This window comes from Pinus tabuliformis, chromosome 6 (assembly GCF_031772625.1).
Source record: "Pinus tabuliformis cultivar Carrire ecotype Pingquan chromosome 6, CPIR1, whole genome shotgun sequence".
Taxonomy (NCBI): domain Eukaryota; kingdom Viridiplantae; phylum Streptophyta; class Pinopsida; order Pinales; family Pinaceae; genus Pinus; species Pinus tabuliformis.
In genome coordinates this window covers 174453113-174477702 of record NC_142292.1, presented here as the reverse complement: position 1 = coordinate 174477702, position 24590 = coordinate 174453113, and the positions used below count along the sequence as shown (strand labels likewise).

At 35.8% G+C, this 24590-nt stretch overlaps 3 protein-coding genes and 2 pseudogenes across 3 annotated transcripts; all 5 read right to left on the bottom strand.

Annotated features, from left to right (window-relative positions):
* Positions 1 to 3305: 3305 nt before the first annotated feature.
* Positions 3306 to 4079, bottom strand: LOC149258012 (germin-like protein 8-2). Its single transcript, XM_089397058.1, has 2 exons — positions 3950 to 4079; positions 3306 to 3847 (listed from the first exon to the last, which is right to left on the bottom strand). Exons 1-2 carry the CDS (start codon positions 4077 to 4079, stop codon positions 3306 to 3308), a joined length of 672 nt encoding a protein of 223 aa, XP_089253184.1.
* An 11285-nt stretch (positions 4080 to 15364) lies between these two features.
* LOC149258011 (protein DMR6-LIKE OXYGENASE 1-like) lies at positions 15365 to 16457 on the bottom strand. The gene is made up of 4 exons (XM_089397011.1): positions 16221 to 16457; positions 15779 to 16026; positions 15668 to 15695; positions 15365 to 15571 (listed from the first exon to the last, which is right to left on the bottom strand). Exons 1-4 carry the CDS (start codon positions 16455 to 16457, stop codon positions 15365 to 15367), a joined length of 720 nt encoding a protein of 239 aa, XP_089253137.1.
* A 462-nt stretch (positions 16458 to 16919) lies between these two features.
* Positions 16920 to 19001, bottom strand: LOC149258010 (GTP-binding nuclear protein Ran1B-like). The gene is made up of 6 exons (XM_089396925.1): positions 18894 to 19001; positions 18231 to 18265; positions 17879 to 17965; positions 17587 to 17769; positions 17420 to 17497; positions 16920 to 17312 (listed from the first exon to the last, which is right to left on the bottom strand). Exons 1-6 carry the CDS (start codon positions 18999 to 19001, stop codon positions 17243 to 17245), a joined length of 561 nt encoding a protein of 186 aa, XP_089253051.1. The 3' UTR covers positions 16920 to 17242.
* Positions 19002 to 20692: 1691 nt separating this feature from the next.
* Positions 20693 to 23397, bottom strand: LOC149258009 (protein MOTHER of FT and TFL1 pseudogene; annotated as a pseudogene).
* A 187-nt stretch (positions 23398 to 23584) lies between these two features.
* The window catches only part of LOC149258008 (COBRA-like protein 1), a 44630-nt pseudogene continuing 43624 nt past the window's right edge, over positions 23585 to 24590 (bottom strand).

Genomic DNA, 24590 nt, shown 5'->3' with positions numbered 1-24590 from the left:
GATTATGACGAGACCTTTGCTCCAGTAGCAAAGATGGATTCCATACGCCTTACACTTGCCATTACAACTGCCTAGTGATGGGAAGTACATCAGATGGATTTGAAGAATGCCTTTCTTCACAGAGACCTATCAGAGGATATTTACATGGAGCAGCCACATGGTTTCATTCAGGATTCATCTTTGGTCTACAGACTGGAGAAATATCTCTACGGCCTTATGCAAGCCCCGAGAGCTTGGTATGCGAAGATGGATTATTTTCTCTTATCACAAAACTTTGAAAGATGTAAGTCTAATCTGAATGTTTACATGCTCAGGACACATGATTCTCTTCTTATCTTAGTTTTTTATGTGGATGATCTCCTGATCACCGACAACTCGGCTTCAGCAATTGCTACAGTCAAGAGGGCCTTGCATGATAAGTTCTTAATGACAGACATGGGTCCATTACACTTCTTTCTTGGTCTTGACATCAGCCAGGATGCCACAGGCATCAAACTCTCTTAGGCTAAGTATGCACGGGATCTCCTTGAGAGATTTCACATGACTGACTGCAAGCCAGCACCGACTCCTTTTTTGTCTGGGGTCCGCCTTGAGGATGGAGGTGACATTTCATTAGTTGACAACACTCTCTACCGACAGCTTGTGGGGAGCTTATTGTACCTCACCCACTCCACACCAGATCTCTCATATGCAGTAGGGGAAGTTTCCAGATACATGCAAGAGCCACATGAGCTACACTCGAATGCTGCCAAACGCATCCTCCGATATGTGCAGGGCACCATCACCTTTGGGATTCACTATGTAGCAGGCATTGCATTGAATCTCCTTGGCTTCACTAATTCTGATTGGGCGGGCGACAATATTGATCGCAAGTCCACCTCCGGATATTCACTCAGTCTAGGGTCTGGCCCTATCTGTTGGTCGAGCAAGAAGCAGGTTGCTATTGCTCTCTCTTTAGCCGAGGCTGACTACAAAGGAGTAGTCAACATCACCATTCAGGCTCTGTGGCTACAACACTTCCTCACTGAGTTGGGCATCCAGTTCCACCAGCCCATTGTCATCTAGTGTGACAACTAGAGCACTCTCAAATTTTGCAGGGATCCAATACAGCGACAGCGGACGAAGCACATAGAGATCCATATGCACTACATCAGAGACTTAGTACATGATCGGGTCATTGATTTGCAGTTCTATCCTTCAGCAGAACAAACTGCAGACATCTTCACCAAGACATTCACTGAGCAGAAGTTTCGCTCTCTGCGCGATCGTCTTGGAGTGAAGGACACAGTTGCTTAGAAACTGTTTTTCCTTCCTCTTTTCTTTTGATTACATTGTATTTTGCGGGGGGGGGTTTCCCTTGAGGTTTTCCCTCTTTCCTCAATTTTAGTACAAGTTGCACTGTATTTTGGGTGACCTTTGGCCTTAGTTGCGAGGGCCCATTTTCTATTTTTGCCCATAGTGGTGTTCAGGGGGGGTGTTGGAACTACTACACACCTACATGCGGACTCTTAGTTAGAGCATGGGACTACATGCAAGATTCCTTCTGCATGATTTACTCCTTGATTTGCTCCTTCTTTAACTCTGCAACTGGTTAGTTCTTCTGCATGATTTACTCCCTGATTTGTTCCTTCTTTAACTCCGCAACTAGTTAGTTCTTCTGAGTGATTTACTCCCTGGTTGCTCCTTCTTTAACTCCACAACTCGTTAGTTCTTCTGCATGATTTACTCCCTGATTTGCTCCTTCGTTCACTCCACAACTGGCTAGTTCTCTCTGGAACTTGTTGTAGGTGTTGAGTCTTCTCATTGATCACCACTATGGTGCATTACCTTAGGATCTTCACCCAGTAATCCTATATCATGAGCATTGTAACCGATTTTCTAAGGAATCATTCTTTTCTTCTTCCGATTTTCTTTGTGTTTTTGCTCTACAAAGCTGTGTGTTCAACCTTTACTAGCTAGATTCATCTGTGCAGGTTTTCTAATACATTTACAATCCACCACTTAATGGAATTCACTTAAGGAAAAGTAATTTTTAGTGTTATATTTGAGTAAATCCATTATGTTCATCATATCCACGAGCTTGTTCTTTATGTAAGGGAAACTGAAAATTCAATTCTTAATGAAGGATTTTTATTTTAATGTGGCACATTTTATTTTAAGTGGAACCAAGCAAAGGTTAAGAGCGTTTGACTTGTAGTGTTCAACCCATATGTGAAGCAAAGATTGGGTAGAAATAAGAAAGCCAAGACATTGAGAAAGTCAAAGAAATAACAAGAGTTGTTTGAGATCTAATTGAAAGAGTTGGAAACCAAAAAGAAAAATAATGTTTTGGCAATAAAATGCATAAACTAATCCATTGATGGCAACATTCTTCCCCTCCTTGTGGATGCAAAGACAATAAAGTAGGCTTGGGATATCCTTGAGAGGATCTTTTGTGTAAGGAGGAGTAATCAAGTTGAAGATAGTAGTGTCGTACAAACTACTGCAACAATGCTTCAAAATGAAAAGGAAGTTGGATATATAACAATAGATCTATAGAAAGATGAAGAGTTTAGTGAATCCCACTTGAAAGTGGATGGTAATGGAGTGTTACCACCAACACCTAAGTTTGGCATAGTTAAAGCTACCAATGGAGCAACAAGAGGTTTGGTGGATCCAACAATCAAAATTTTTAATGTTAACCTTGATGTTAAAGCTACCAATGGAGCAACAAGAGGTTTACTTTAATCTTGACGATATATATGACAATGGCAAGAGGCTGTCCAAGAAGAATAGAATGAGGTTTACTTTAATCTTGACGATATATATGACAATGGCAAGAGGCCGTCCAAGAAGAATGAATTCTATTGCTCGTTCAATATTTTGTACATGATCGTGGAATTGTGGAAAAATCCTGTGTGAGTGATGTTTATTACTTGATCTTTTGTTCAATTTTTTCTATAATCTATGTAGTTCTTGGTAATTTAGGCGGTGTATCAAAGCCGTTCCTGCAGTTTTGAGTAGACTACATTTTTAAAAGAAGGATGTTGTGAGAATGGTGGACGACTTCTTCCTCTGAACAGTTGAATATTGATTAACATGAGAAATTTCATAATCCAAATTAACACTGATATGTATTTCCAAGTCTTTGTCAATCAATCGTGTATCAAACGCAGCGTCAGATTTGAATTATGAAAAACTATTGCTATTATAATTACCTCTCTCAGATAACAACATCGGGAGGTTGGTTTTATTTAACTATATAAATACCACCTCAATTGAAGGAAGGAAAGAGCGAATAGTATTATGACAGCATCGGATCAAGATCATGAGGATGTGAACCTGCTTTGGATAATTTGGACGAGCTTGTCATCGATCTGGAAAGCTCTGGCGAGCACAGAGGCAGAAACAGGAGGAGAGGCTCCGAACAAGGCCGGCGCAACCTGCTGAGTTCCTGGATTCTGGCTGTTCAGTCCAGAGAAGGCCACTGCGTTGACAGGGCCAATGTTCTGTTGGAAATGCACAAGACCTCGAGGGAACACAAACACGTCTCCCTTCTCCAGCGTTGTGGAGAACAGAGTGTTGTTAGTGGTGATAAAGCCAACCAAGAGAGTACCCTCGATCACCACCAAGATTTCGGTGGCCCGCGGATGTGTGTGAGGAGGGTTGAGGCCGAGAGGAGCAGCGAAATCAAGGCGGACCAACGAAATTCCCAAGGTGTTTAAGCCTGGTAGCTGCGTTACAAAACCTGGCGTTACAACGAATCCCAACTGGTTACTGGTATCTCCTGGTTTATCTAGGCCCCTCAACCGGAAGTCGTCTGCTGTGACCGTCATCGCATTCTTACATGGAAACCCGTTCACAATAACTGCACAATTCAAAATATATATAAAATGTTATTCACCCATGATCAGCTAGCAGACATTCGCAAACGCACAAGACATACATAATTACAACATGGAAACATTACCATTGCTTTGCATATCAGCAACGCAAATGTCTTGTAAAGGATCTGGATCACTTGCACGCACAATAACAATACTATTCGCGTATGATAAGATCACTAGTACTGCAACTGCTAACGCCGGAAAGGATTCCATGGCTGTAACTCACTATTTTTCTTTTCTTCTATTCGAAAATAAATAGAGATGGACTGAATTTGATTATGAATGGAGAGCGTTGCTCCCTTTTATAACTATGGTAAATGACCCGGTGTTGCAGGTCCACCCACCGAATCCCCTCTGCCGCATACGACTGTGTCAGAGTTCTGGTTAGTTAGAGTCTAGAGTCTATAGTTATGTTTTGTGAAATATATATATATGTCTGTCGGGAGGATAGGTCAGTTGTGTATTTTCTTTCGACATTCAAAAATAGAAAATGTCTACCTTTATCTAATTTGTTTTAGATTGTCTTTTAAAAATGAAAAAGTTTGGTTTCATATAACGTGTTTTACTTTTTCAAACTAAAAAAATTGTACAATGATTCGGAGTTTGTTTTAGATTGTCTTTTACGAATGGAAAAGTCTGCTTTCATATAACATGTTTTACTTTTTCAAACTAAAAAAACTGTACAGCGATCGGGAGTTTGATACAGTTTGGAAGTTAATATTTAATCACAAAAAATAATTTAATTGATAATGGTGTATATATATATATATATATATATATATATATAAAAGAGTAAGATTGTATTGCTTAACAAAAAAAAGTTTCAGTGCATAGTTTTACTATCTACTACCATTAGTAGTACTTTTTAGAGCAATTTATTGAATGTGAAACTATATAGTTTTGCCAATCTCCTAATAGGGTTATAGAGCAATATGCCGAATGGGAAATTATATAATTTTGCCCATTTGCCAGTAGAGTTATAGAGCAACCTGCCTATTGGGAAACTATATAATTTTGCCCATCTGTCAATAGAGTTGTTACTCTAAAACTACAAAAACTGTAAAATCTGCACTGGAGTGTTTATGGAGTCATCATACCACAAAAGACTATCAACCAAAATTTAACAATTATGAATCAAAAGAAGTTATATCAACCAACATATAACAATTATGAATCATAAGAAGTCATACCAACCAACATTTAACAATTATGAATCAGAAGATGTGACACGTGTTTAATCTCTCGCACTAGATCCTAGAGGCGTAGACGTTGTGCTAGTGCATGGAATATGACACTCAATTTGAGCAATGAAAGTGTCCATCCTCTCCACATAGAACCACAAGTTCCACTATTCTCTTTTCACATCATCAAGGCTAGCAAAAACATTATACCTATCATCTCGTTTTTCCATAAGAATACTTCCTATCAAGGTTTCCTTTTTCCAATAACAACTAATGAAAAAATACTACACTTTTTCCAATAACATGTTTTACTTTTTCAAACTAAAAAAATTGTACAGTGATCGGGAGTTTGATACAGTTTGGAAGTTAATATTTAATCAAAAAAATAATTAATTCATAGTGGTGTTTAATATATATATATAGAGAGAGAGAGTAAGATTGTATTGCTTAACAAAATCAAAGTTTCAGTGCATAGTTCTACTATCTACTACCATTACTAGTATTTTTTAGAGCAATTCTACAAGTTCTGCTATTCTATTTTCACATCATCAAGGCTAGGAAAAACATTATACCTATCATCCTATTTTTCCATAAGAATACTTCCTATCAAGGTTTTCATTTTCGAATAAATAAATAATGAAAAGATACTACTCTTTTCAGCCTGGCTAGTATCCAAAATCCACTGCCCACATTCCTCCACTAGCTCTGAATATGAGAAGAAATTTCTTTCTCTAGATGCCATGGTCTCAAGGTTTTGAAATTTACTCTGAATATCAAGAGGAACATACGAGTGAAATGACTCGTCAACCTCTTGGGCTTATTGATGGGCTCGATTATGGTCCTATGGGCCTCATCCTCCCCATCCTCCCCTTCTTCTCCTCATGCACTGACGTCACATGGGGCTTGTCTCATAATGCAAATGAAAATCAAACTATGTTTGACCAAGATACATAACACCACGAACAAAGCCAACATTCAAGGACAACTAAACAAGATTTAAAAGATTTAGAGCTAATTTCTTATTATGTGCTTAATATTATTTATTTTGCAGAATATTGAGAGACTATTGAGTAAATTCTGAAGTTCTTTAGAATGAGAGAATTTAGGGTCTTGCTTCGATGGACCAATAAATGAATAGGATATTATGAAATTATTGAACAAACTTTGGAGCTCCACTGAATCTCAGGATTGAGAAAATCTAGGGATGTGTTCCTTGCTACAGGAGAAGCCAAAACTCAAAATTTAATGAAGATTCCTATTGTTGGGGACCAGATCCACATTTTGAGGGATTTTCGAGGGGAAAGTTGTCTCCTTTCAAAGAGGATGCTTCCCCATCAACTTGTATAAGTACCAATTCATGTATGCTATTAAATTAGTTGGTAATGATGTTGATCATATATGCTATTAAATTATTTTGAGTTGTTGACATGTTTGGCATTATCTTTTAAGATAGAAAAAAAATCTAATTCTATGTAATATTTTTCACATTGTTATTTAAAAATGGGAAAAAGAAAACATACAATGCTTTCGGGTATAATAATATTTCTAAGTTTTCATGTATAATTATTTTATTTTTTATTTATACAATTTAATTATTTAATAGATGCTAAAAGGTTAATAAATTAGAGAGTTTTTTTTTCCTTATCTTGTCGGTGTGGGAGGGTTCAAGGGTAAGGGAATCAAGTGGGATGGGTAACTAGGTGGCATGGTGATGGAGGGGGAGGAAGATATATATATATATATATATATATATATATATATATATATATATATATATATATATATATATATATATATATATATATATATATTGATTTATCAAAGAGATTGCCCATGGGGCTTTGGATTGACGGTGAATGGGTGCACTGTTAAGACACTCCTTGCGATAGGTCACTGGTTCTAATCCCCCGTGGGTGCTTACCTACCAAAAAAGAAAAAGAATTATCAAAGAGATACAATAAGAATAATGCCTTGTGTAACACCCCCTTGTATCCCAACTGAGGCAATGCCACCGCTTTTGACTTTGATACCATAATCACAATATACAAACATATAGAATGACAAGATAGTAAAATAACATGATAGATAATACATAAAACATGTAGATGACAAGTTTCAAGCACTTATCTATGAAATTCGTTGACTAGCTATATGACTTAGACATACCATCCAACCATATACCATGTTACTCGTGCTCTCTTAGCTTTCAATCACCCTCGAGTTAGGGACATTACTCCATGATGGTAACGCCTGCTAAAGCCAGGTACATATCCACAACCAAATACAAATAAGGCCAAGGTACCAAACCATAACAACCTCTAACCAATAATCTCATATGCCCCATTTTCCCCGCACTCAATTAATGCACCCCCTTCTTTTCGGGCGATACCACTACCTCCAGGGTGACCAAATTGGTCGACCATGTATTTCCCAGACCGTGTGGCTTCCAAGAGTTCCTACTACCCTTATGAGTCTCTAATTACCCTCCAGGCCCTCACATATAGAAACTTGTCCCCACTTAACCACATCCATTGAATAGGAGAACCTCCATTTTATAGGAATGGTACCCCTTACTTTTACATTTTTTAATGATATACTATAATATTATAATGTATCAAAGCACTTTTATGATCATGGAGTCCTAGCCCCCCATACACTTTTTCTACCTCGGTCTACAACCATGGTGGTATTATGTTAATCCCATTGTATTTACATAATATGTATACTAGGCTCACTGAACTTTTACCACATAGTCTATGTAGCCTAATCACATGGGAACTTTGGTCTTACAATGTATCAATACAATGGCCCACTCGCCTAAAAAATTATACATAAGCAAGCACACAGGCCTCAATGGAACTTAGTGATGGGCTTCCCAATTCGGTGCAAAATAAAGCCCATCTAACCTTTCCTAGGCACATAAACGCTATATTAAATCTCTCATTTTACACTTAATATTGTTTTCTTAGCTCTAATAAGTTCTTAGGAAGGTTTAGAGATAATTTCTTATCATGTGCCTAATATTAATTAACTTGTAGAATATTGAGAGAATATTGAGCGAATTTTGAAGATATGTAGAATGAAAGAATTTCGGAACTTTCTTTGATGGAACAACAAATGAATAGGATATTATACAATTATTGAACAAATTTTGTAGCTCCACTGTTTGAGAAAATCTAGGGATGTATTCCCTGCTACAAGAGAAATCAAAACTCAGTACTTAAAGAAGATTCCTGTTGTTGAGGACTAGATCCACATTTTGAGGGATTTTGGAGGGGAAAGATTCCTCCTCTCAAGGGGGATGCTTCGTCATCAAATTGTATAAGTACCAATTCAAATTAGCTCCCAGGGGCATGAAATTTTTGGCCTTGTGAAGAAAAATTGTTATTTAGCAATTCTACTTTCATTTATAGCAGGGATGTACTTGATTTGATCTGAGTAATGAAGTTTAGTTTCATTTCCAGCTTCTGAGGCTTGGTTTCCCTCATAGGAATTTGAGTATCCTTGGGATTAGCCATCCTAGGAGCCTCAGGTCCTTACTATACAATTTATTTATCTTGTTTGCATTTCTTAGTCACTTACATATCTTATTCTTGAATTTTGTATTTTTGCATTTAGTATTCATGCTTCACTTGTTGTAGTTTAAATTAGTTAAATGATTGAAATAATTTGATTTTTAGGTCATACATATAGTTAAATTTATGAAGCATCCTTATAACAACTCTACAAATTCATATTCATCATTGAGTTACTTGGATTAGTTTACTAGTTTATAATTCTGAAATTTCTAGTTTCAGTAATAAATTTTTGTTGAATTTTAGCACATGTTAATGAACCTATTTTGAGTTTATTCCACTTATGTTGAAGTTTAAAAACATTCAAATTAATCAAAAAAATTCACCCCATGGCATTTTCACTATATTAGGTGAGGAATTTTAGTATTTAGATCAACTTACTACTTCATTGTTCTGAAATTTCTGGCTTTTAGTTGTAAATTTCTGCTAAATTTTAGCACATGCTAATGAAGATCTTTCAAGTTGGTTCCACATAGATTTAATCCTAAAAAAATTAAAATTAATATAAAAAATTCCCCCAACATTTTCATTTTATTAGTTTAGGAATTTGGCAGGTTAACTCGAGAAATAATCTTGGTAGAAGTTTCGTGTAGCATAATGGAGGTATCTTGCAACAATCTTGTAGTAACACAAATTTCCCTAAATTTCTTCTAGAATTACATCCAAAGATTTTCCTTTATTTATCATCACTCCATAATGTCTTTTAACCCTTTAAGATGGATTTGAGAATACCAGAGACTCCATAGGCACTTTGCTTTCATAGTTTGATCTGGATTCTCTCTGCTACTAGAATTAACCAAGATCTTTTAATTCTGTGATGTTAACAAAATTGCATGTGAAAGAGTATGAAAAACCGTATGTGCGTGCTTTAAAGAAGAGGAAAAATAATGACAACCATCAAATCAAAGAACACAAACAAGTTGATAATGAAGTTCACCAAGTGTGGGTTACGTCTACGGGCTAGATGTTAAGAGTGGGGAGGCTGCTTCATTAAATGTTGAAGAATGATGTTAAGTACATGGTACATATTTGTCATTACAAGGGTAAACTCCCTCAAATAGAGTGGGATTTCCCTCCAGGAGATGTTCTCCTATAAGAGCTCTCACTCATATGGGCCCTCCTTCAGCATGACAAGATAATAAATTCTCATATGACATGGCATACACGTATCTTTCAACATAACGGTAACAAGGATCTCAACAACAAAATCATCATCTTAGCAAATAAAAAGAAAGACATAGCATCACTACATCATATACCTCCACTTCCGGGGATGGCATGAAAATGAAAATCTTAGTTACAAAAACAGACATCATCATTGAATTTGTGGGACGAAATCATGTTAAACAACTATAAACTTGACCCCTTTCTGACACTGTCAAATCTGGACCCTCAGGAATCTCAAAGATTCTCCAAAGATTCCTTATTAATGACTCCCTGAAATCTGGCTACTCAGATGACCATTTTGAGTCGACCATCGTGCTCCTTGTAAAATTTTGATAAAAATGACTATAAAGTTGGCATCATTCTACCTTTGTAAAAAATCAGCCTGCAAGGGAATATTTTAGATTCCTCAAGCTTCTACAAAATGAATATTCTCAAAATGGTTATGTCTTCAAAAACATGCCTTCAGAATTTCACTATTATTGGGTTCAGCGCTGCCTCTTCTGTCCCAGGTGAATGAATGTTTGGGTTTAAATATTTGTTTTTTCACAAACAATACAAAGACAAGCCACTTGGGCCATTGGTGGCAGGGTTAAGTTGGGCAAGGGAGGTCGGTGGTTCCAACCCTGCCCTCACTTGAAATTTCCTGTGGTTACATAACGATTTTGGTGTTTTACACAATTTGGTGGTAGAGGCACGTTTAGTTTGGTTTTTTTTTTATTTCGCTGCCACATTGGGCAGGTTGGCCACTGGTCGACGTGAGTTCAAACCCTGTCAACCCATTATATTCTGCCATGTTGTGCCATTTGGTTGGGTGGGTCCGCCATTGGGTGGCCCATCCACCTTGTTTGACTAGATCATATAACAATTTCGTTGGGGGTGGCAGCGCACCACCCCTTTTTTATGTTTTTTTCATTTTATTTAAACAATATGGTCAAAAGTTTCCCACCGAATTTTTAGGATCACTAGCAAAATTGAGGAGGCAAAATAATTTGCTCGTTCTAGCAGCTGTTGTAACATGATTAGTTTTGATAATTTAAATTTTCTTATATAATAGGTTTTAGTACTTTAGAAATAATAAATGGGTCTGCAAGAGTAAAATATGCCTTCAAAATGTAAATTTAAGTCTCATTAGCTGGTTGATTTAGTTAATCATGCATTTAAACATGATTAAATGATGTAATAAAGTAAATTCAAACATGGTTTACAAATAACTGAGAATGAATTTAAAAAAAATAAAGTGGTTTTTGTTTATAACATCCTCATGTACAAAAACCACTCTCATTTTTCTAACAGCTATTATGGTTTTGGAGATACAAATGAATCTTTGAAGGCATGTTTTCCAGAAATTTCATGTTTTAGTCGCCTTTTTGCAGAGAATATGGTGGCTAAACAAAGATGAATCTTGGGAACCTGGAGGAGGTTTTTGTTCCTACAATTCTATTATACAAAAACCTCTCTCCTTTCTGTAACAGAGGTTATGGTTTGGGATATTCGGATGAATCTTTGCAGGCATGTTTTCCAGAATTTTCCTTTTCATAGTTAGTGTTTTCAAATGCAGTTTCCAAGTAGGGGGAAACTAATTTTCAAAAAATCAAAGGGTTTTTGTTGCTAACATCATCATTTACAAACACTTCTCTCAGTTTTCTAACATCTATTATGTTGGGAGACACAAAGGTATTACAGGACCCTATTTTTCAGAATTTCGGGAGGAAAAAGCTCAAAGACAGTTAGTGACTTGGAGGCCACCTGATCAAATATGAGTTGCAATCAAATTTAAATTTCTCTTCTTTATCAAAAAAAATCCTCAAGGATAGTACTATAAATCTTCAAATAGTTCCAGTTACCTTTATTTGTGTTCTATTTTTGTAATACAGTTTTCTGATATTTGTAATAACTCTTGATATTTTTATCAAGATATTCTGTGAGGAAATTGTATAAATACTTCATCAATTGAAGTAATATGGGTTGGATTTTGATGCCAAGGCTCTTAAACTATGTAATATCTTCTCTTATAGAATTCTAATGAAAGCCTTCCAACTCCAGTTATGACAAAATTTTGTAATTCTTGTATGTCTTTCTAGTGTTTTCATAACTTGTTTCTACATATGTTCAAAGAAATTGTAGGAAGGTTTGGGTAAGGTAGATTAAGTCTTAATCTCCCTATAATTCCCTACAAAATCATAACCTTTAGAAAGAGATTAGCTTATTAGACTATTTGTCTGAAATAGCTCCTCTTGGAATCAATTTCACTTTGGCCTTCTGTTACCTTTGAATATGTTTTTGTTGGGTTGTAGAAATCTTCTACACACATCTAAATTTCCCTAGTTTATAAGTAGTTAGTCTGACTGCTCAATTATTAGGAATCCCCTTACATTCTTCTACCATAATTCTTGAAAAAGCTAAGTCATTCTGTCAGGCTCGAAGATGACACTTTCAGAAGAGACCCTATAAGAGAGGCCTTTAATCATGATTAGGGATTGTCATTGATCACCAACCATCTCCAATAAAACCGTAAATCTAGCCATTGTGCTTCAAAGGCTTTTGTTCAGTGACAGGTGAACAACGTTAAACAAAGTCTCGTAACAACTGATGGAGCCCCCTCTGTTTCAAGGACCGGCTTGAACCTAAAGGCTAGTTGAGTTGGTTTCCTGGCATAGTTTTTGCATCCAAGGACTGCCTATGGGAAACAGCTACAAAATCTGGCGTCCTTGCCGGGGAGCGGAGTAACGAATATATATTTCTCCAGGGAATGATAAAGATTAGATCTATTCTTTTATGGTGAACAAGGAGTAGACATTTATTATTGGTTGCATTTCTTTCACCTGGTGACTCCACTTTGTCATATGGCGATTCCACTGGGTGATCAATCCGACTGTTTCGAAATTTCAGCTACCTTTACTGCTATGCAAGGTTCATTGATACTTTCAATCAGTAGTATATGTCTCTCCCTCTCAGCCATGGTCAAAAATTTAAATTGTCTACAGAGGATGCAAATTTTAAAGTACACCTTTGAGTATAGGTTTTCCATGGGATTTTATGTTCATATTGTATATATTCTTCAGATTTTCAGCTCCTCACAACATGGTTTGTCAATAAATCCACTTCGCACTTGGTTACATTGGAAAGCTGATTACACCTAATAGTGTAATTTCTTTCAGTTCAGTTAGATAGAGGTGTGGGGATTAAATAGATATTTTGAGTTTCAGTATGTAGTATATCAACGTGTTCGATTTTTATGAGTGGTGTGATTTGAAGAGTATATGATATATCAACTTATATTTTTAGTCTTTAGAAATTTTCATTTTTCAGATTTCAGTATGAAAGAGTATCTGAATTAGTGTAGGCATATGGTTGCATTTCACAGTTGTAGGTTGTAGTGTGTATTTTGCAGTAGCAGAGTATTCAAATGAAAACACTGATCCATGGAGATTCGTTATATTTCGAAATAAGATGGAAAATTAGTGGTTGATGGTTTTATGGTATGACTCCATGCCCAACACTAAAGGCATTTGGTCTACTAGTTCTCTACATCCCACAAGGGGAAGCAGTGCCCATTGGAGCCAATGTTGTAACATGATTAGTTTTGATAATTTAAGTTTGATGATATAATAGGTTTTAGTACTTTAGAAATAATAAATGGGTCTGCAAGAGTAAAATGCACCCTCAAAATGTAAATTTAAGTCTCATTAGCTGGTTTATTAGTTAGTCATGCATTTAAACATGATTAAATGATGTAATAAAGTAAATTCAAACATGGTTTACAAACAACCGAAAATGAATTTTCAAAAATGGAAAGAGGTTTTTGTTTATAACATCCTCATTTACAAAACCCACTCTCAGTTTTCTATCAGTGGTTATGGTTTTGGAGATACAATTACATCTTTGAAGGCATGTTTTCGAGAAATTTCATGTTTTAGTCACCTTTTTGCAGAGAATATGGTGGCTAAACAAAGATGAATCTTGGGAAACTGGAGGAGGTTTTTGTTCCTCAGATTAACAGAGGTTATGGTTTGGGATATTTCGATGAATCTTTGCAAGCATGTTTTCCAGAAGTTTCCTTATTTTAGCCAGGGTTTTCAAATGCAGTTTCCGAGTAGGGGGGAACAAATTTTCAAAACATGAAATAGGTTTTTGTTGCTAACATAATCATTTACAAAAACGTCTCTCACGTTTCTAACATCTATTATGTTTTGGGAGACACAAAGGTATTACATGACCCTATTTTTCAGAATTTCGGGAGGAAAAAGTTCAAAGATAGTTAGTGACTTGGAGGCCACCTCATCAAATATGAGTTGCAACGAAATTCGAATTTCTCTTCTTTATTAAAAAAATCCTCAAGGACAGTACTAGAACTCTTCAAATAGTTTTAGTTACCTTTATTTGTGTTCTATTTTTGTAATACAGTTTTCAGATATTTGTAATAGCTCTTGATATTTTTATCAAGATATTTTGTGAGGAAATTGTATAAATACTTCATCAATTGAAGTAATATGGGTTGGATTTTGATGCCACTACTACATGTAGGGGGGTTTTAAGACAATATTTAAGACAATATTTGAGTCAATTGTCTTAACTTAAGACAAAAAGAAACTTGTGCATTGTCTTAAATATTGTCTCTAAGCGGGTGTCTCAAAATATAATGTCTCAAAAATTTGTCTCTATAAAGACAATATAGAACACATATTATTATTGTCTCTATAAGGACAAGAATTATTGTCTATTAAGAGACAATTTGATTTGTCTCTCTAGAGACAATATAAAAAATTATTTAAAAAAAAATAAATAAAATCATTTTGAATGTTCTTTCAAAGTAGTTTCACATTCAAATTTCACAAATAGTACTCGTGTATGAGAGAAACCACCACAGAAATTCCTGTCTGATAGAAACCAACGCATATGGGTTATTAATATTACCTTTTTTTAGCAAGAGGGGATTCAATTCATTACTAAATTTATGCCCAAGTTTTACTACTTCAAATGGGAGTCAGAAGTTTGGATTTAAGATGCTACCTTAGCTTTGACAAGCGTTCCATCTCCCAGTTTTACTATAGTTAAAGAAGAATCTGTAGACTGTTGAATGGAAACAACTTTAGATTTAGACAATGGGAATCTTTATGCAGAAATCAATCGAGAGCCCAATTAATGAAATGGCGATACCTTTATGTGTTCAACAGACAACATACCCACAAGAATACCCAGGCAGGCTTGATAGCCACAGTTATCAACTGTACAAGATTTTAGGAATTTCATTGGTGGCAGGTATGTGTTAGTTTTATGCTTCAATCATGTTATCAAAAATATAGCTTCATCGCTCAACTGGATTACGTAGTATTATAGAGCGAGTATGATATCTAGAACTGGATTACACAGTGTTATAGAGTGAGTATTCTTTCGCTTGAACGATCTGTAATGGAACATTTTTATGCCCTCCTAGTTATTTTAACTTCTTTTTCATAATATTTTTGATCATTGTTGAAAATTAATACTTTGAACAGACTCATCACAAATATTATTTAACTGAGCACTTATCAAAATCTTGTGAGGTTTCTTATGTAGCCCCTGAATTATTTTGATTTTAACTGAGGAAGACTCGCTTATTACGTTTGATAACAAAGGCATTAGCAATGGGTTCTACAACAACCCACTTCCCTTTTCTAAGTACTTGCAAACCGCTGACATCGCCTTGCATTAGAACAATGATGCCACCTGTGTCTGAATGGCTTCTTAAAGCAAGGGTAACATCTGGGTTTGGGCATGGTGGATAGTAATTTACAATTAACCGCTGTCGGTGTTCCCCAAAAATATTATTCAAGTAATCAGAATGGAGTCCTAGAGCTTAAGAAATTGCAGCCAGCAGCCTTAAACACAGTGCCCTCACCTCCACAACGTACTTGCCTGCAATTTCCCTGTAACAAAAGCTTCAATATTATATTAAGCCAAACGAGTTATGATTGCTGCTTTAACGGTTGACACAAGGTTTAATGGCTACCTATAGATTGCAGGTTTTTTAGGCCAAGAGTCAATGACTTTGTGTAATGGAAAACAAGGGTGTCTCAGATAGTCCCTCCAGTTAAGGGCTTCATCTTTGTGACTATTGAAGCTTGTAGCAAGCTGAGCCAGTTGCTTTGGATCCTCTGAATAGAGGCATGCATGATCTTCCATCGGCATTTCGAAGAATTCTTTGGCGATTCCCATCATGTTTTTCATCACCCTCTCTGGTACCCCGTGGTTCACTATCTGATCATATCATGCAGCTTCAACCATATTAATACTGAATTTGAACATAATTTTTTTTAAGAATTAAAGTTCATAATTGAGATTTTGGAAGTCTATTTAGAGATATTATGAGATTCAAAATTCAAAGCCTCATGAATCCAATCCCTTCCGCAAAAAAAATCATAACTTGGGACATTGGAGATTGAAGGTTGTACCTGGAAAAAGCCATCCTCCTGAGATGCACATTGGATTTGTTGTATGACAGTGTTTCTGCTAGGGCCATCCAGGTGTTTCAGATCCACCAGTGGAATGCTCTCGCAGAAAGATACCTGAGACATGTTGGGTTGCTCCTGGGGATGCAAAATATATTTGTTCTGCACCTCAACATTGTTTATTCCATTGCACAGTAGTTTCTCAACACCATTAGCATTGGTCTCAGTGTGAAGATCCATTCTAGAGGACATGCATCTTTCTTTCCTCTTGATGTTATTGCGAATACAATCTTTTTTCCATACGGATGTTGCACGACTTCTAATCGAAGTTAGAAATTTCAAGTTCGCATTGCAGAAATTGCAATTTGTAGAGCTCTGAATGGAAACAAAGGCTATACGTAGCGTCAACCAATTGTTTTTACCATGGAAACATTGACAGTTGCAACAGAACGTGTCCCGGATGAAAACAATATTGCAAAGGGAGGCTTTGGCTTGTATACAAGGTATTAGCGCTTACTTTATAATATCATTTATTCTGATAGTCTAGCAGGTAAGCTGTTCATTGTACAAGCTTTATGTAAACCAATTTCAAAGTTAAAATAAATCCTCAGACATAGCTAGAATTTTCATAGAAAGTTTTAACAAGCCATAATATATTACAAGCAACAATCATCACAACTAGCATTTCCCCCAAGAGTACACAACGAAAGGCACTTGAGCATTCTTGAAATATTTGAAGAGTACAAAAAGTTCTTGTGCAAAATGTGCAAGAGTATATAACGGAAAAAAACTGTCTTAGCATATAAAAATAGCTCTGTAATGGAGTTGAACTAAGATAGCTTAGCCAACTCCACCGATGAAAACCTCTACATAGTACCCAAATCACATATAGAGAGATGCGATAATGCTATTCTAAGCCCCAAATACAAATCAGAATTAAATGTTGGAACTCAAGAGAAAACTCCAATGATACAAAACTAATTGAATCCACCAATCCCTAAATATGCAAAAGCATCTTAACAAAGCTATTCAAAAGCATCATCATCATCATCTGGAAGGGGTTGGGCCATAGCTGCTACAAGTTCTACCTCGTACCTGACAACATAAAAGATTGTAAGCCAAAGTTTCAATCTTTTAGAAATGGAACAAATTATTTCAATAAAAGTTAACAAAAAATAATAAGAAAATAACATTCTACTTACTGCTGCTGGGTTGCAAGGTCTATCTGAACCTTAGGAGGAGCAAGAGCAGGTGACTCCACAAAATGAAGGTTTGGATCCCTATAAAAATAACCCATTATAGAATCAATGCAAATCTTTTAATATAACATTCATGTTAGGGAGCATCAGAAACTAGATTAAAGGCTCACCCTGAGAGCTTCCGTGCCAAGTACAGGAATGGCTTCTCAAAGTTGTAGTTACTTTTTGCAGATATCTCATAGTACTGAAGATTCTTCTTTGTATGAAAAGTAACTTGCTTAGCTTTCACTTGCCTATTCTTCACATAAACCTTGTTTCCACAAAGAACAATAGGAATGTTCTCACACACCCTGAAATTCACAAAGATATTTAGCTAATCGGTTCAGGCAGTTGTGCCACCACACAATTAAGGAACCTTCATTTCTACTTAGATATCCAACCCCTCTGCAAAAGAGATAACTGCAGAGATCTTTGTGCCACGTTGGGACATTCTTGTAAGTCAATTGTGCAGTAATATCAAACATGATAACTTCACATTGCCCATGAATACTGCAACAAACAAAATCCCAATCAATAAATAAGAAGGAAACAAATAAATAGAAGTGGAAAAACATGGAACCCTCGCTAATTCAATCAGGAAAATGCCAAGAGAAATAGGAAAAACAAACCAGTATTGATCAAAACAACCAATAACAGAGTCTGTCTATAAATTCAAAATTAAACTAAATTAAAATTCAAATAAATATAAGTGGAAAAATATAGAACCCTCGCCAATTCAACGAGGAAAATGCCAACAGAAGCAGGAAAAGCAAACCAGTATTGATCAAAAAAACCAATAACACAGTCTGTCTATAAATTCAAAATTAAAATTGAAATTCAAAATAAACAGACATAAACTAGTAAAATAGAGTGCTGATAAAAAGGAACCAAAAAAGGGCTCATAGTTGCTCCATTTTCATTGATATTGAGGTTAAAAGGTGTTGCTACTGAGCCCACACTATGTACATATCAACACGGGAATATAGAATTGATAAGTCAAAAGTTCTCTTGGGATCGATCCAAGTTTAAATCCATGTAGGACCTTTTTAAACAAAAAGTTGAAAAGGCATCCCAAAAGCTCAAGTGTACGGTGCTCCAATCTATAGGTGTTTACTACACCTATAGAGGATGACAAAAAACACTACTTTCGTAAAGTCCCAAGAGACCTGATTTCAAGTGAAAATCAAAATCAGTTTGGAAAAATACAGAAATGGGAAAATAATCAAACTAATTATTGACGTACCTTAACCACATTTTTTCATTAAACCTTACTTGACTGAGCTATAAAGTTGGGTCAGCATTTCATCCTTGTCTTTCTCAACTTGACAAAGCACCACAGCTTGCAAATCATCAAGTCATCAATTCAAGTATCATGGACTGAATAAACACTGAGATTCTGTATGGTTGTATTGTGTGCTCATCCACATGGATGTCTTACTTTGGGAACATTTGCAGCAAGGCTATTCAGAACAGCTTCCACATAATCACGGACTTCTTGAGCCATCATTCTGAGGTCCTCCTCCGGATCTACAGGCCTTCTTACCATGGTTTCCTGGATTATAAACAAGAAAATCAAACTGAGGTTGAATATTAAGTTGGGAAATAATTTTTCTATTCTCATCATTGTATATGGTCATGGTCTCCTAGGCTAAAATGTGTATTGATTCTTAAATTATTTAATAGCAAACATTTTGATTATGTACATGTCAAACTTACGATGGAACTTTATGTGCTTCATTGCCTATATGCAAGTGTTTCAATACAAGCTATAGTTGTTCACGATTATACTTTGGGTTACATAAAGTAGTCTTGGCTTCTGGCCAGCTAAATATTGCCTACCCTCTACCTTATAACTATTTAAGTTTTAACAGTGGAAATAGTTTGTCTTGAAGATCGAAGAAAACTCAATGGATGTTAGTCCTAGCTGAAAGCAAAGACTAGCAAGCTATTTTCATTTTCTGCTAAATAGTTCTCTACCAGAGAAACCAAATTTTTTGGTTACCTGTAATTATTCATAAGTTGAACAATTGTCCAACAACACAATGCCTACTTATCTGCAATATAATTGTCCACAGAAAATAATGTGACTAGCATGCATTTGAATGCAGTTTACTAATTTTTTAACCTTAAACAGACATGTGAGTACTCGATAGTAAATCAAGACAATTCCATATAACATAATGTAATTCAGTTAATGAAGGCTTCCCACCAGATCATGCCATCATTATGTTAGTGGTTATAATTATAATATATACAATGTACAGTTGAGGAGGAACTTCTAGTTATGGATATATAACAGTGAACTCAACTCAGCTTGCATTTTATTTGTCTCAAACAACCTATGAAAGGTTTGTTGTAGTATAAAGGGTGCATCTTTATCCAATGCTTTAATTGTCTTTGCAGGTTGACATTGTAATGGGCCAAAGGTTTATGACTCTATCTTCCAGCAAGAATTGGCAAGCAAATGAATTTCACCAATGGCTCCAACATAGAACCAAATTTCAGGAATGGTAGACTAGTGCCTTTCTTGCTAGGAATATCCTAAGAATGGTCCCTTCATGTAGGGGATTTCCCAGCGACATCCAATGAGCCGTTCCCACAAAACTGGAGATGCATCAAATGATATTTGTGGCATTCCTGTTCTCATCCCCATTCCATAGAAAACAGGTAAAAAACATAGGAGAACAGGGATGCCTCAAATATCATTTGAGAATCAAAGTCTATAGAAGGATGTCTCTAGAGGGGCTCAGTACTATGTTACATTGTTACATTCCAAGGATATGTAATTATTCAGCTTCAGCTTCAGAAGGCTTATTGTAGTGTAACTGTCAGGTAATTTGTCAGAATTACGCCCAAGTTTTACTACTTCAAATGGGAGTCAGAAGTTTGGATTTAAGATGCTACCTTAGCTTTGATAAGCATTCCATCTCCCAGTTTTACTATAGTTAAATAAGAATCTGTAGACTGTTGAATGGAAACAACTTTAGCTATAAATCTGATCGTTCCTAGAGGCAATCCTTTTGCAAGGGTATCCAGAAGCATACTCCTTTGCACCCATCGAACTTCATGATTTCCGCTGATAGACAGGAAAAGTACTTAGTATTACAAAGCATGCGAAAAAAAAAATGACCAAAATAGTTAATGGGATAGAAAGTACATCATGTCACAAATCACAGAATATCTATTTCATGCCCTGCAAAAACTTGTAAACTCAACCACTGAGATAAAATAATGAAATTAAACAGCATTTTGAACTGTAAAAAATAGAAGGAACGAAGGCCAAGTACTATGTAATCCACACAGTCCACCAAGTGAAAAGGCTAGCTGGCCTTGAGCTGCATCTGTGGCTCCAGGAATATCAGTCACTATCCTGAGTGGGATCACCAATACAAAAACAAAAATTATTATTTATTCAACTTATTGACCATTATCTTAAAACAACTGTAAATAACCTAGTAGAATCCAACATAGTTCCATTTAATCTAACATAAGAATGTACAAATCTATCTAATCCGTAAGAATATCAGTTCCATTTAATCTAACCTAAAGATAGTATAAATCTATCTAAACCTCGAAAATATCACACCTCAATGCTTAAAAGTCAGTATTTAAAAAAACTGACAAAAAGATCTCGGTTTAGGAGTTTATCACCTTAGGTAAAAACAACTAAAAAAGTAAAACAATTAAAAAAACTAGAAAAGTTAAACAAAACAAATTAATCTCACAAGCTAGAAGAGACTAATCTTAACTAAACCTAAAACCAAAAAACTTTAGACCTAAAATGATTCATCTTAACTTCATGTTATCTTTAAGATGATGAGAACAAAAAAATTACTAAAACAAAAAATATTAACCTAGTAAACTAGAATACATTAATCTTCATCAAACCTATTAAAAAAGCATCTTAATCTCAAAGAATATATCGACTTAACCAAAAGACAGGAGAAAATAAATAAATAAACCATCTTCTAATACACTATGATAGAATTTTCTTAACCATTAAAGTCCACAAAAATCCATGATGTATTAAAGCCATCCATGATGTATTAAAGCGAAATGAAAATTAGAGTAGATCCAACTGAACTACGATCTATCCATCAACCAGCAGCGAACCTCAAAGAGATACCAAATTATAAGAAAAACTATGAATAAACTCCCATTACCAATACCAACCAGCATTATATCCATCTTTATCAATCTATTTTTAAGCTGGGTGCAAAGTTCACTGAGATACCAAATTTAAAGAACTACCATAAATAATAGATCCATTTTCACCAGATCTATTTTGGTTAACTAGAATAAAATAATAACTGTGTGCAAACCTCATATTCAAAAATTTGAATCTATTATTCTCTAGTACCAATTATATGGTATTTTGACAAGACAAAAACTGTTATTTTAATGTTTTAAAAGTGAATATATGATCGCTAGGTTTTTGAAAATACTCAAAATATTTATTAAATAATACTTGATTGTCCAAAGATTATTATTTCGAACTGAATATTTATTAGATAGTGTTTCCCAGGCCAAAAAAAAAGATGTCTTAACCTTGGAGATGGATCTATTAAGTTATTAACTCTAGTTGCAGACCTGAATGTTTTAACCTTGAATCTATTAGCTCTTGCTGAAAAGAAACTCTTTATTAGATAATATTGATTTTAAATTTGAATCAACAGACTCAATGAGCAAACAAAATGTTTCTTAGATAGTGTTACAGTCCAGAAGCAAACAACCTTGAATCTATTAGGGCTGGCCACAAATCTCAATGTTTTACCCTTGAACCTATGAACTCCATGTGCAAACTTGAATATTTATTACATAGTGTTTGACATGCAAAGACATTAAGGTCTTAGCATCCTACTTTACTTTTAATCCTTTGTAGTAGCATAGCTTCTGGTGCCTATGTTAGTGTTACAATGGTACAACTGTGCATTATACAGCTGGGGATGACTAGGACAGTGTATTGGCCCATATAAAAATACTAAATAGTATGGTGTGGCAAATATGCAATGAAGTGGTGATAGTACAAATGCAAAAGGAGGAAGAGGAAGTGCTGGCAACTCTATGTGAGGATGGGAATGACTCAGCTTCTATGTATGTGCCATTTTATGGCAGCACTGAGTACATTGAATATGGAAAAAGGCAGTGAGTTCATTGAATATGGACAATGTCACAACACGATCTAAACCGGTGCCATTGTTTAGACACCATCAAGTTATAATTGAATGTGAGCACTACCAAATAAAATCAGACCTATCTAGTCTAATATGCACTAGAAACTTTGATAAGATTGCAGAGGCTGTGAAGCTCAAGCATGCATATTAGAATACTAAAACTGGAGATATGAACTCTGCAACCTCGATGTGCATATCAGGCCTGGTAATAATAACCAAATATTATTACCATTAGAGTGTATCTCTTTCAATTTTTTGCAGTGTATTGTCTTTTTAGTGTATTGTCTATACAAATTGAAGAGAGCAGAAGGGTAGGAATTTATTATACCAGTGAAGCCATTCCTGCATGTTTGTATAAATTGAAGAAAGGAGAAGGAAAGGAATTTATTATACCAGTGAACCCATTCCCGCATGTTGGGTTCGCTTGGACTAGGAGCATCTGGGTCTGTCATTACCTGATCAAATGTAAATGCATGCATTCATAGAAGACCCATAACAAATTTATATGTAAATACTCATTTTATGAAACCAGAGGTGATGGAATTAAATTATTGGTGAAATGGGTACCAGAGTATAGAGACTCTCGTCGAAGTGTCGACCCGCAATTTGCACATTGGGGCGGTCAATAGTAGCAGTGGGCTTGATCTCGCAGCCATTGGTGACCTACTTGGATCCATAGTAGACAGCCATGTCCATTGAAGGCACGAACATTTCAATAACATCGCCTATCACTCTTCCTACTACCAGGGGATCTGTTGAACGAGCCATTGCAGCAAAGATGAATCCCAATTTTTCTTTCTAATTTCCTTCCTTCTCCTTTCTCACCTCCTTCAAATTCACGGTCGAAGTCGATTCAAGTTAAGTGGCGAATGTAGCGGAGGTGTCTTATGGCATGTAAATAAATTGAATGAATTTGCAAGGGAATAAGAATCATACTCAATACAAGCAGGTTGAGTTATGTTGTTCGGCAAGCGCAGGCGCAAGTAGGGCATGGTGTTATAGTATCATTATAGAACGATGATAAGGAGACACAACATGTTGAACTTTTCTGAGCCAGGAACTGAGAATATATGCATGTTACATTCCATGTCACTGCACAAGGACAAGGGAAATTCAAATATAAGACTTAGCTAGCTCAGAGTGAAAGACATGACATTCACAAATATATAAATTATGAGGGATTATAATAGTGTATTACTCAGAACTTGAGTGGTTCTGTGGCGATCTGGACTAAAGAATAGGCTGGGTTTAACAATCTTAGCAAGGCCACAAGTATAACTCGGTCCTGGAGCCTTCAAAGTGAAATTCTTTGGCAATTTGACAGTTTTGTTAGTGGTCCCTGAATTGCCCACACTAACTTGGAAGGATGCGATGGAATTTTGAGGATCTTGAGCCCAAGATGCCAATGCTCCACCTTTGCAGCAATTAGTAAATTGCTGATTGTAAGGCACACCTGGTAAGAGATCAAAAATGGTGGGGTCCTTCTTGCAACAGTGTGGAACACCTGCTTTCCATTGGAGCAATCTCCTTGCTCTGTTGTCTGGCCACCAACCACAGCCCAGATGACCTCCTTTTTTGCCCAGTGCCAACCCAAAGTCCATCCTGGGGGGCTTGGTATATGGCGGTACTGCTGAAAATTGTGCATGGTCATGGCCACCTACAAAGGGAAGCTCATTAGACTCAGCAAAGAGTAAAATAATTTCTAGCATGAAGATTTTCAGGGAATGTTTAGTAAATTGTACCAATGTTTCTAGTGAATACTTACTTAATTTCAGGGACATAAAGCTAATTAAAAATGAGTGAAGGATTTACTCAAAATATCGAACATACCAATCAATACAACACAATTTATCAGAAATTTTCATCAATATCAAAATAAGCTCTACCTGACTTGAAGGTTTTCCAAATTTGTCATCATGTCAAGCTTTGAAAATTTAACTTGTAGGCTACTAGGAATGAAA

What these genes read in the sequence shown, in the direction of transcription:
- LOC149258011 (XM_089397011.1), bottom strand. Translation starts at nt 16,457, where the DNA reads ATGGATCTTCACACTGAGACCAATGCTAATGGTGTTGAGAAACTACTG. An exon ending in AGGAGGATGGCTTTTTCCAG is followed by an intron (nt 16,027 to 16,220) that starts GTACAACCTTCA and finishes TGATATGATCAG; the next exon opens with ATAGTGAACCACGGGGTACC. An exon ending in AAAAAACCTGCAATCTATAG is followed by an intron (nt 15,696 to 15,778) that starts GTAGCCATTAAA and finishes CTTTTGTTACAG; the next exon opens with GGAAATTGCAGGCAAGTACG.
- LOC149258012 (XM_089397058.1), bottom strand. Translation starts at nt 4,079, where the DNA reads ATGGAATCCTTTCCGGCGTTAGCAGTTGCAGTACTAGTGATCTTATCA. An exon ending in TGCTGATATGCAAAGCAATG is followed by an intron (nt 3,848 to 3,949) that starts GTAATGTTTCCA and finishes TGAATTGTGCAG; the next exon opens with TTATTGTGAACGGGTTTCCA.
- LOC149258010 (XM_089396925.1), bottom strand. Translation starts at nt 19,001, where the DNA reads ATGGTAAGAAGGCCTGTAGATCCGGAGGAGGACCTCAGAATGATGGCT. An exon ending in TTGCTGCAAATGTTCCCAAA is followed by an intron (nt 18,266 to 18,893) that starts GTAAGACATCCA and finishes TTGAATTTATAG; the next exon opens with ACAGACTGTGTTATTGGTTT. An exon ending in GGTTTTTTTGATCAATACTG is followed by an intron (nt 17,966 to 18,230) that starts GTTTGCTTTTCC and finishes TGTTTGTTGCAG; the next exon opens with TATTCATGGGCAATGTGAAG.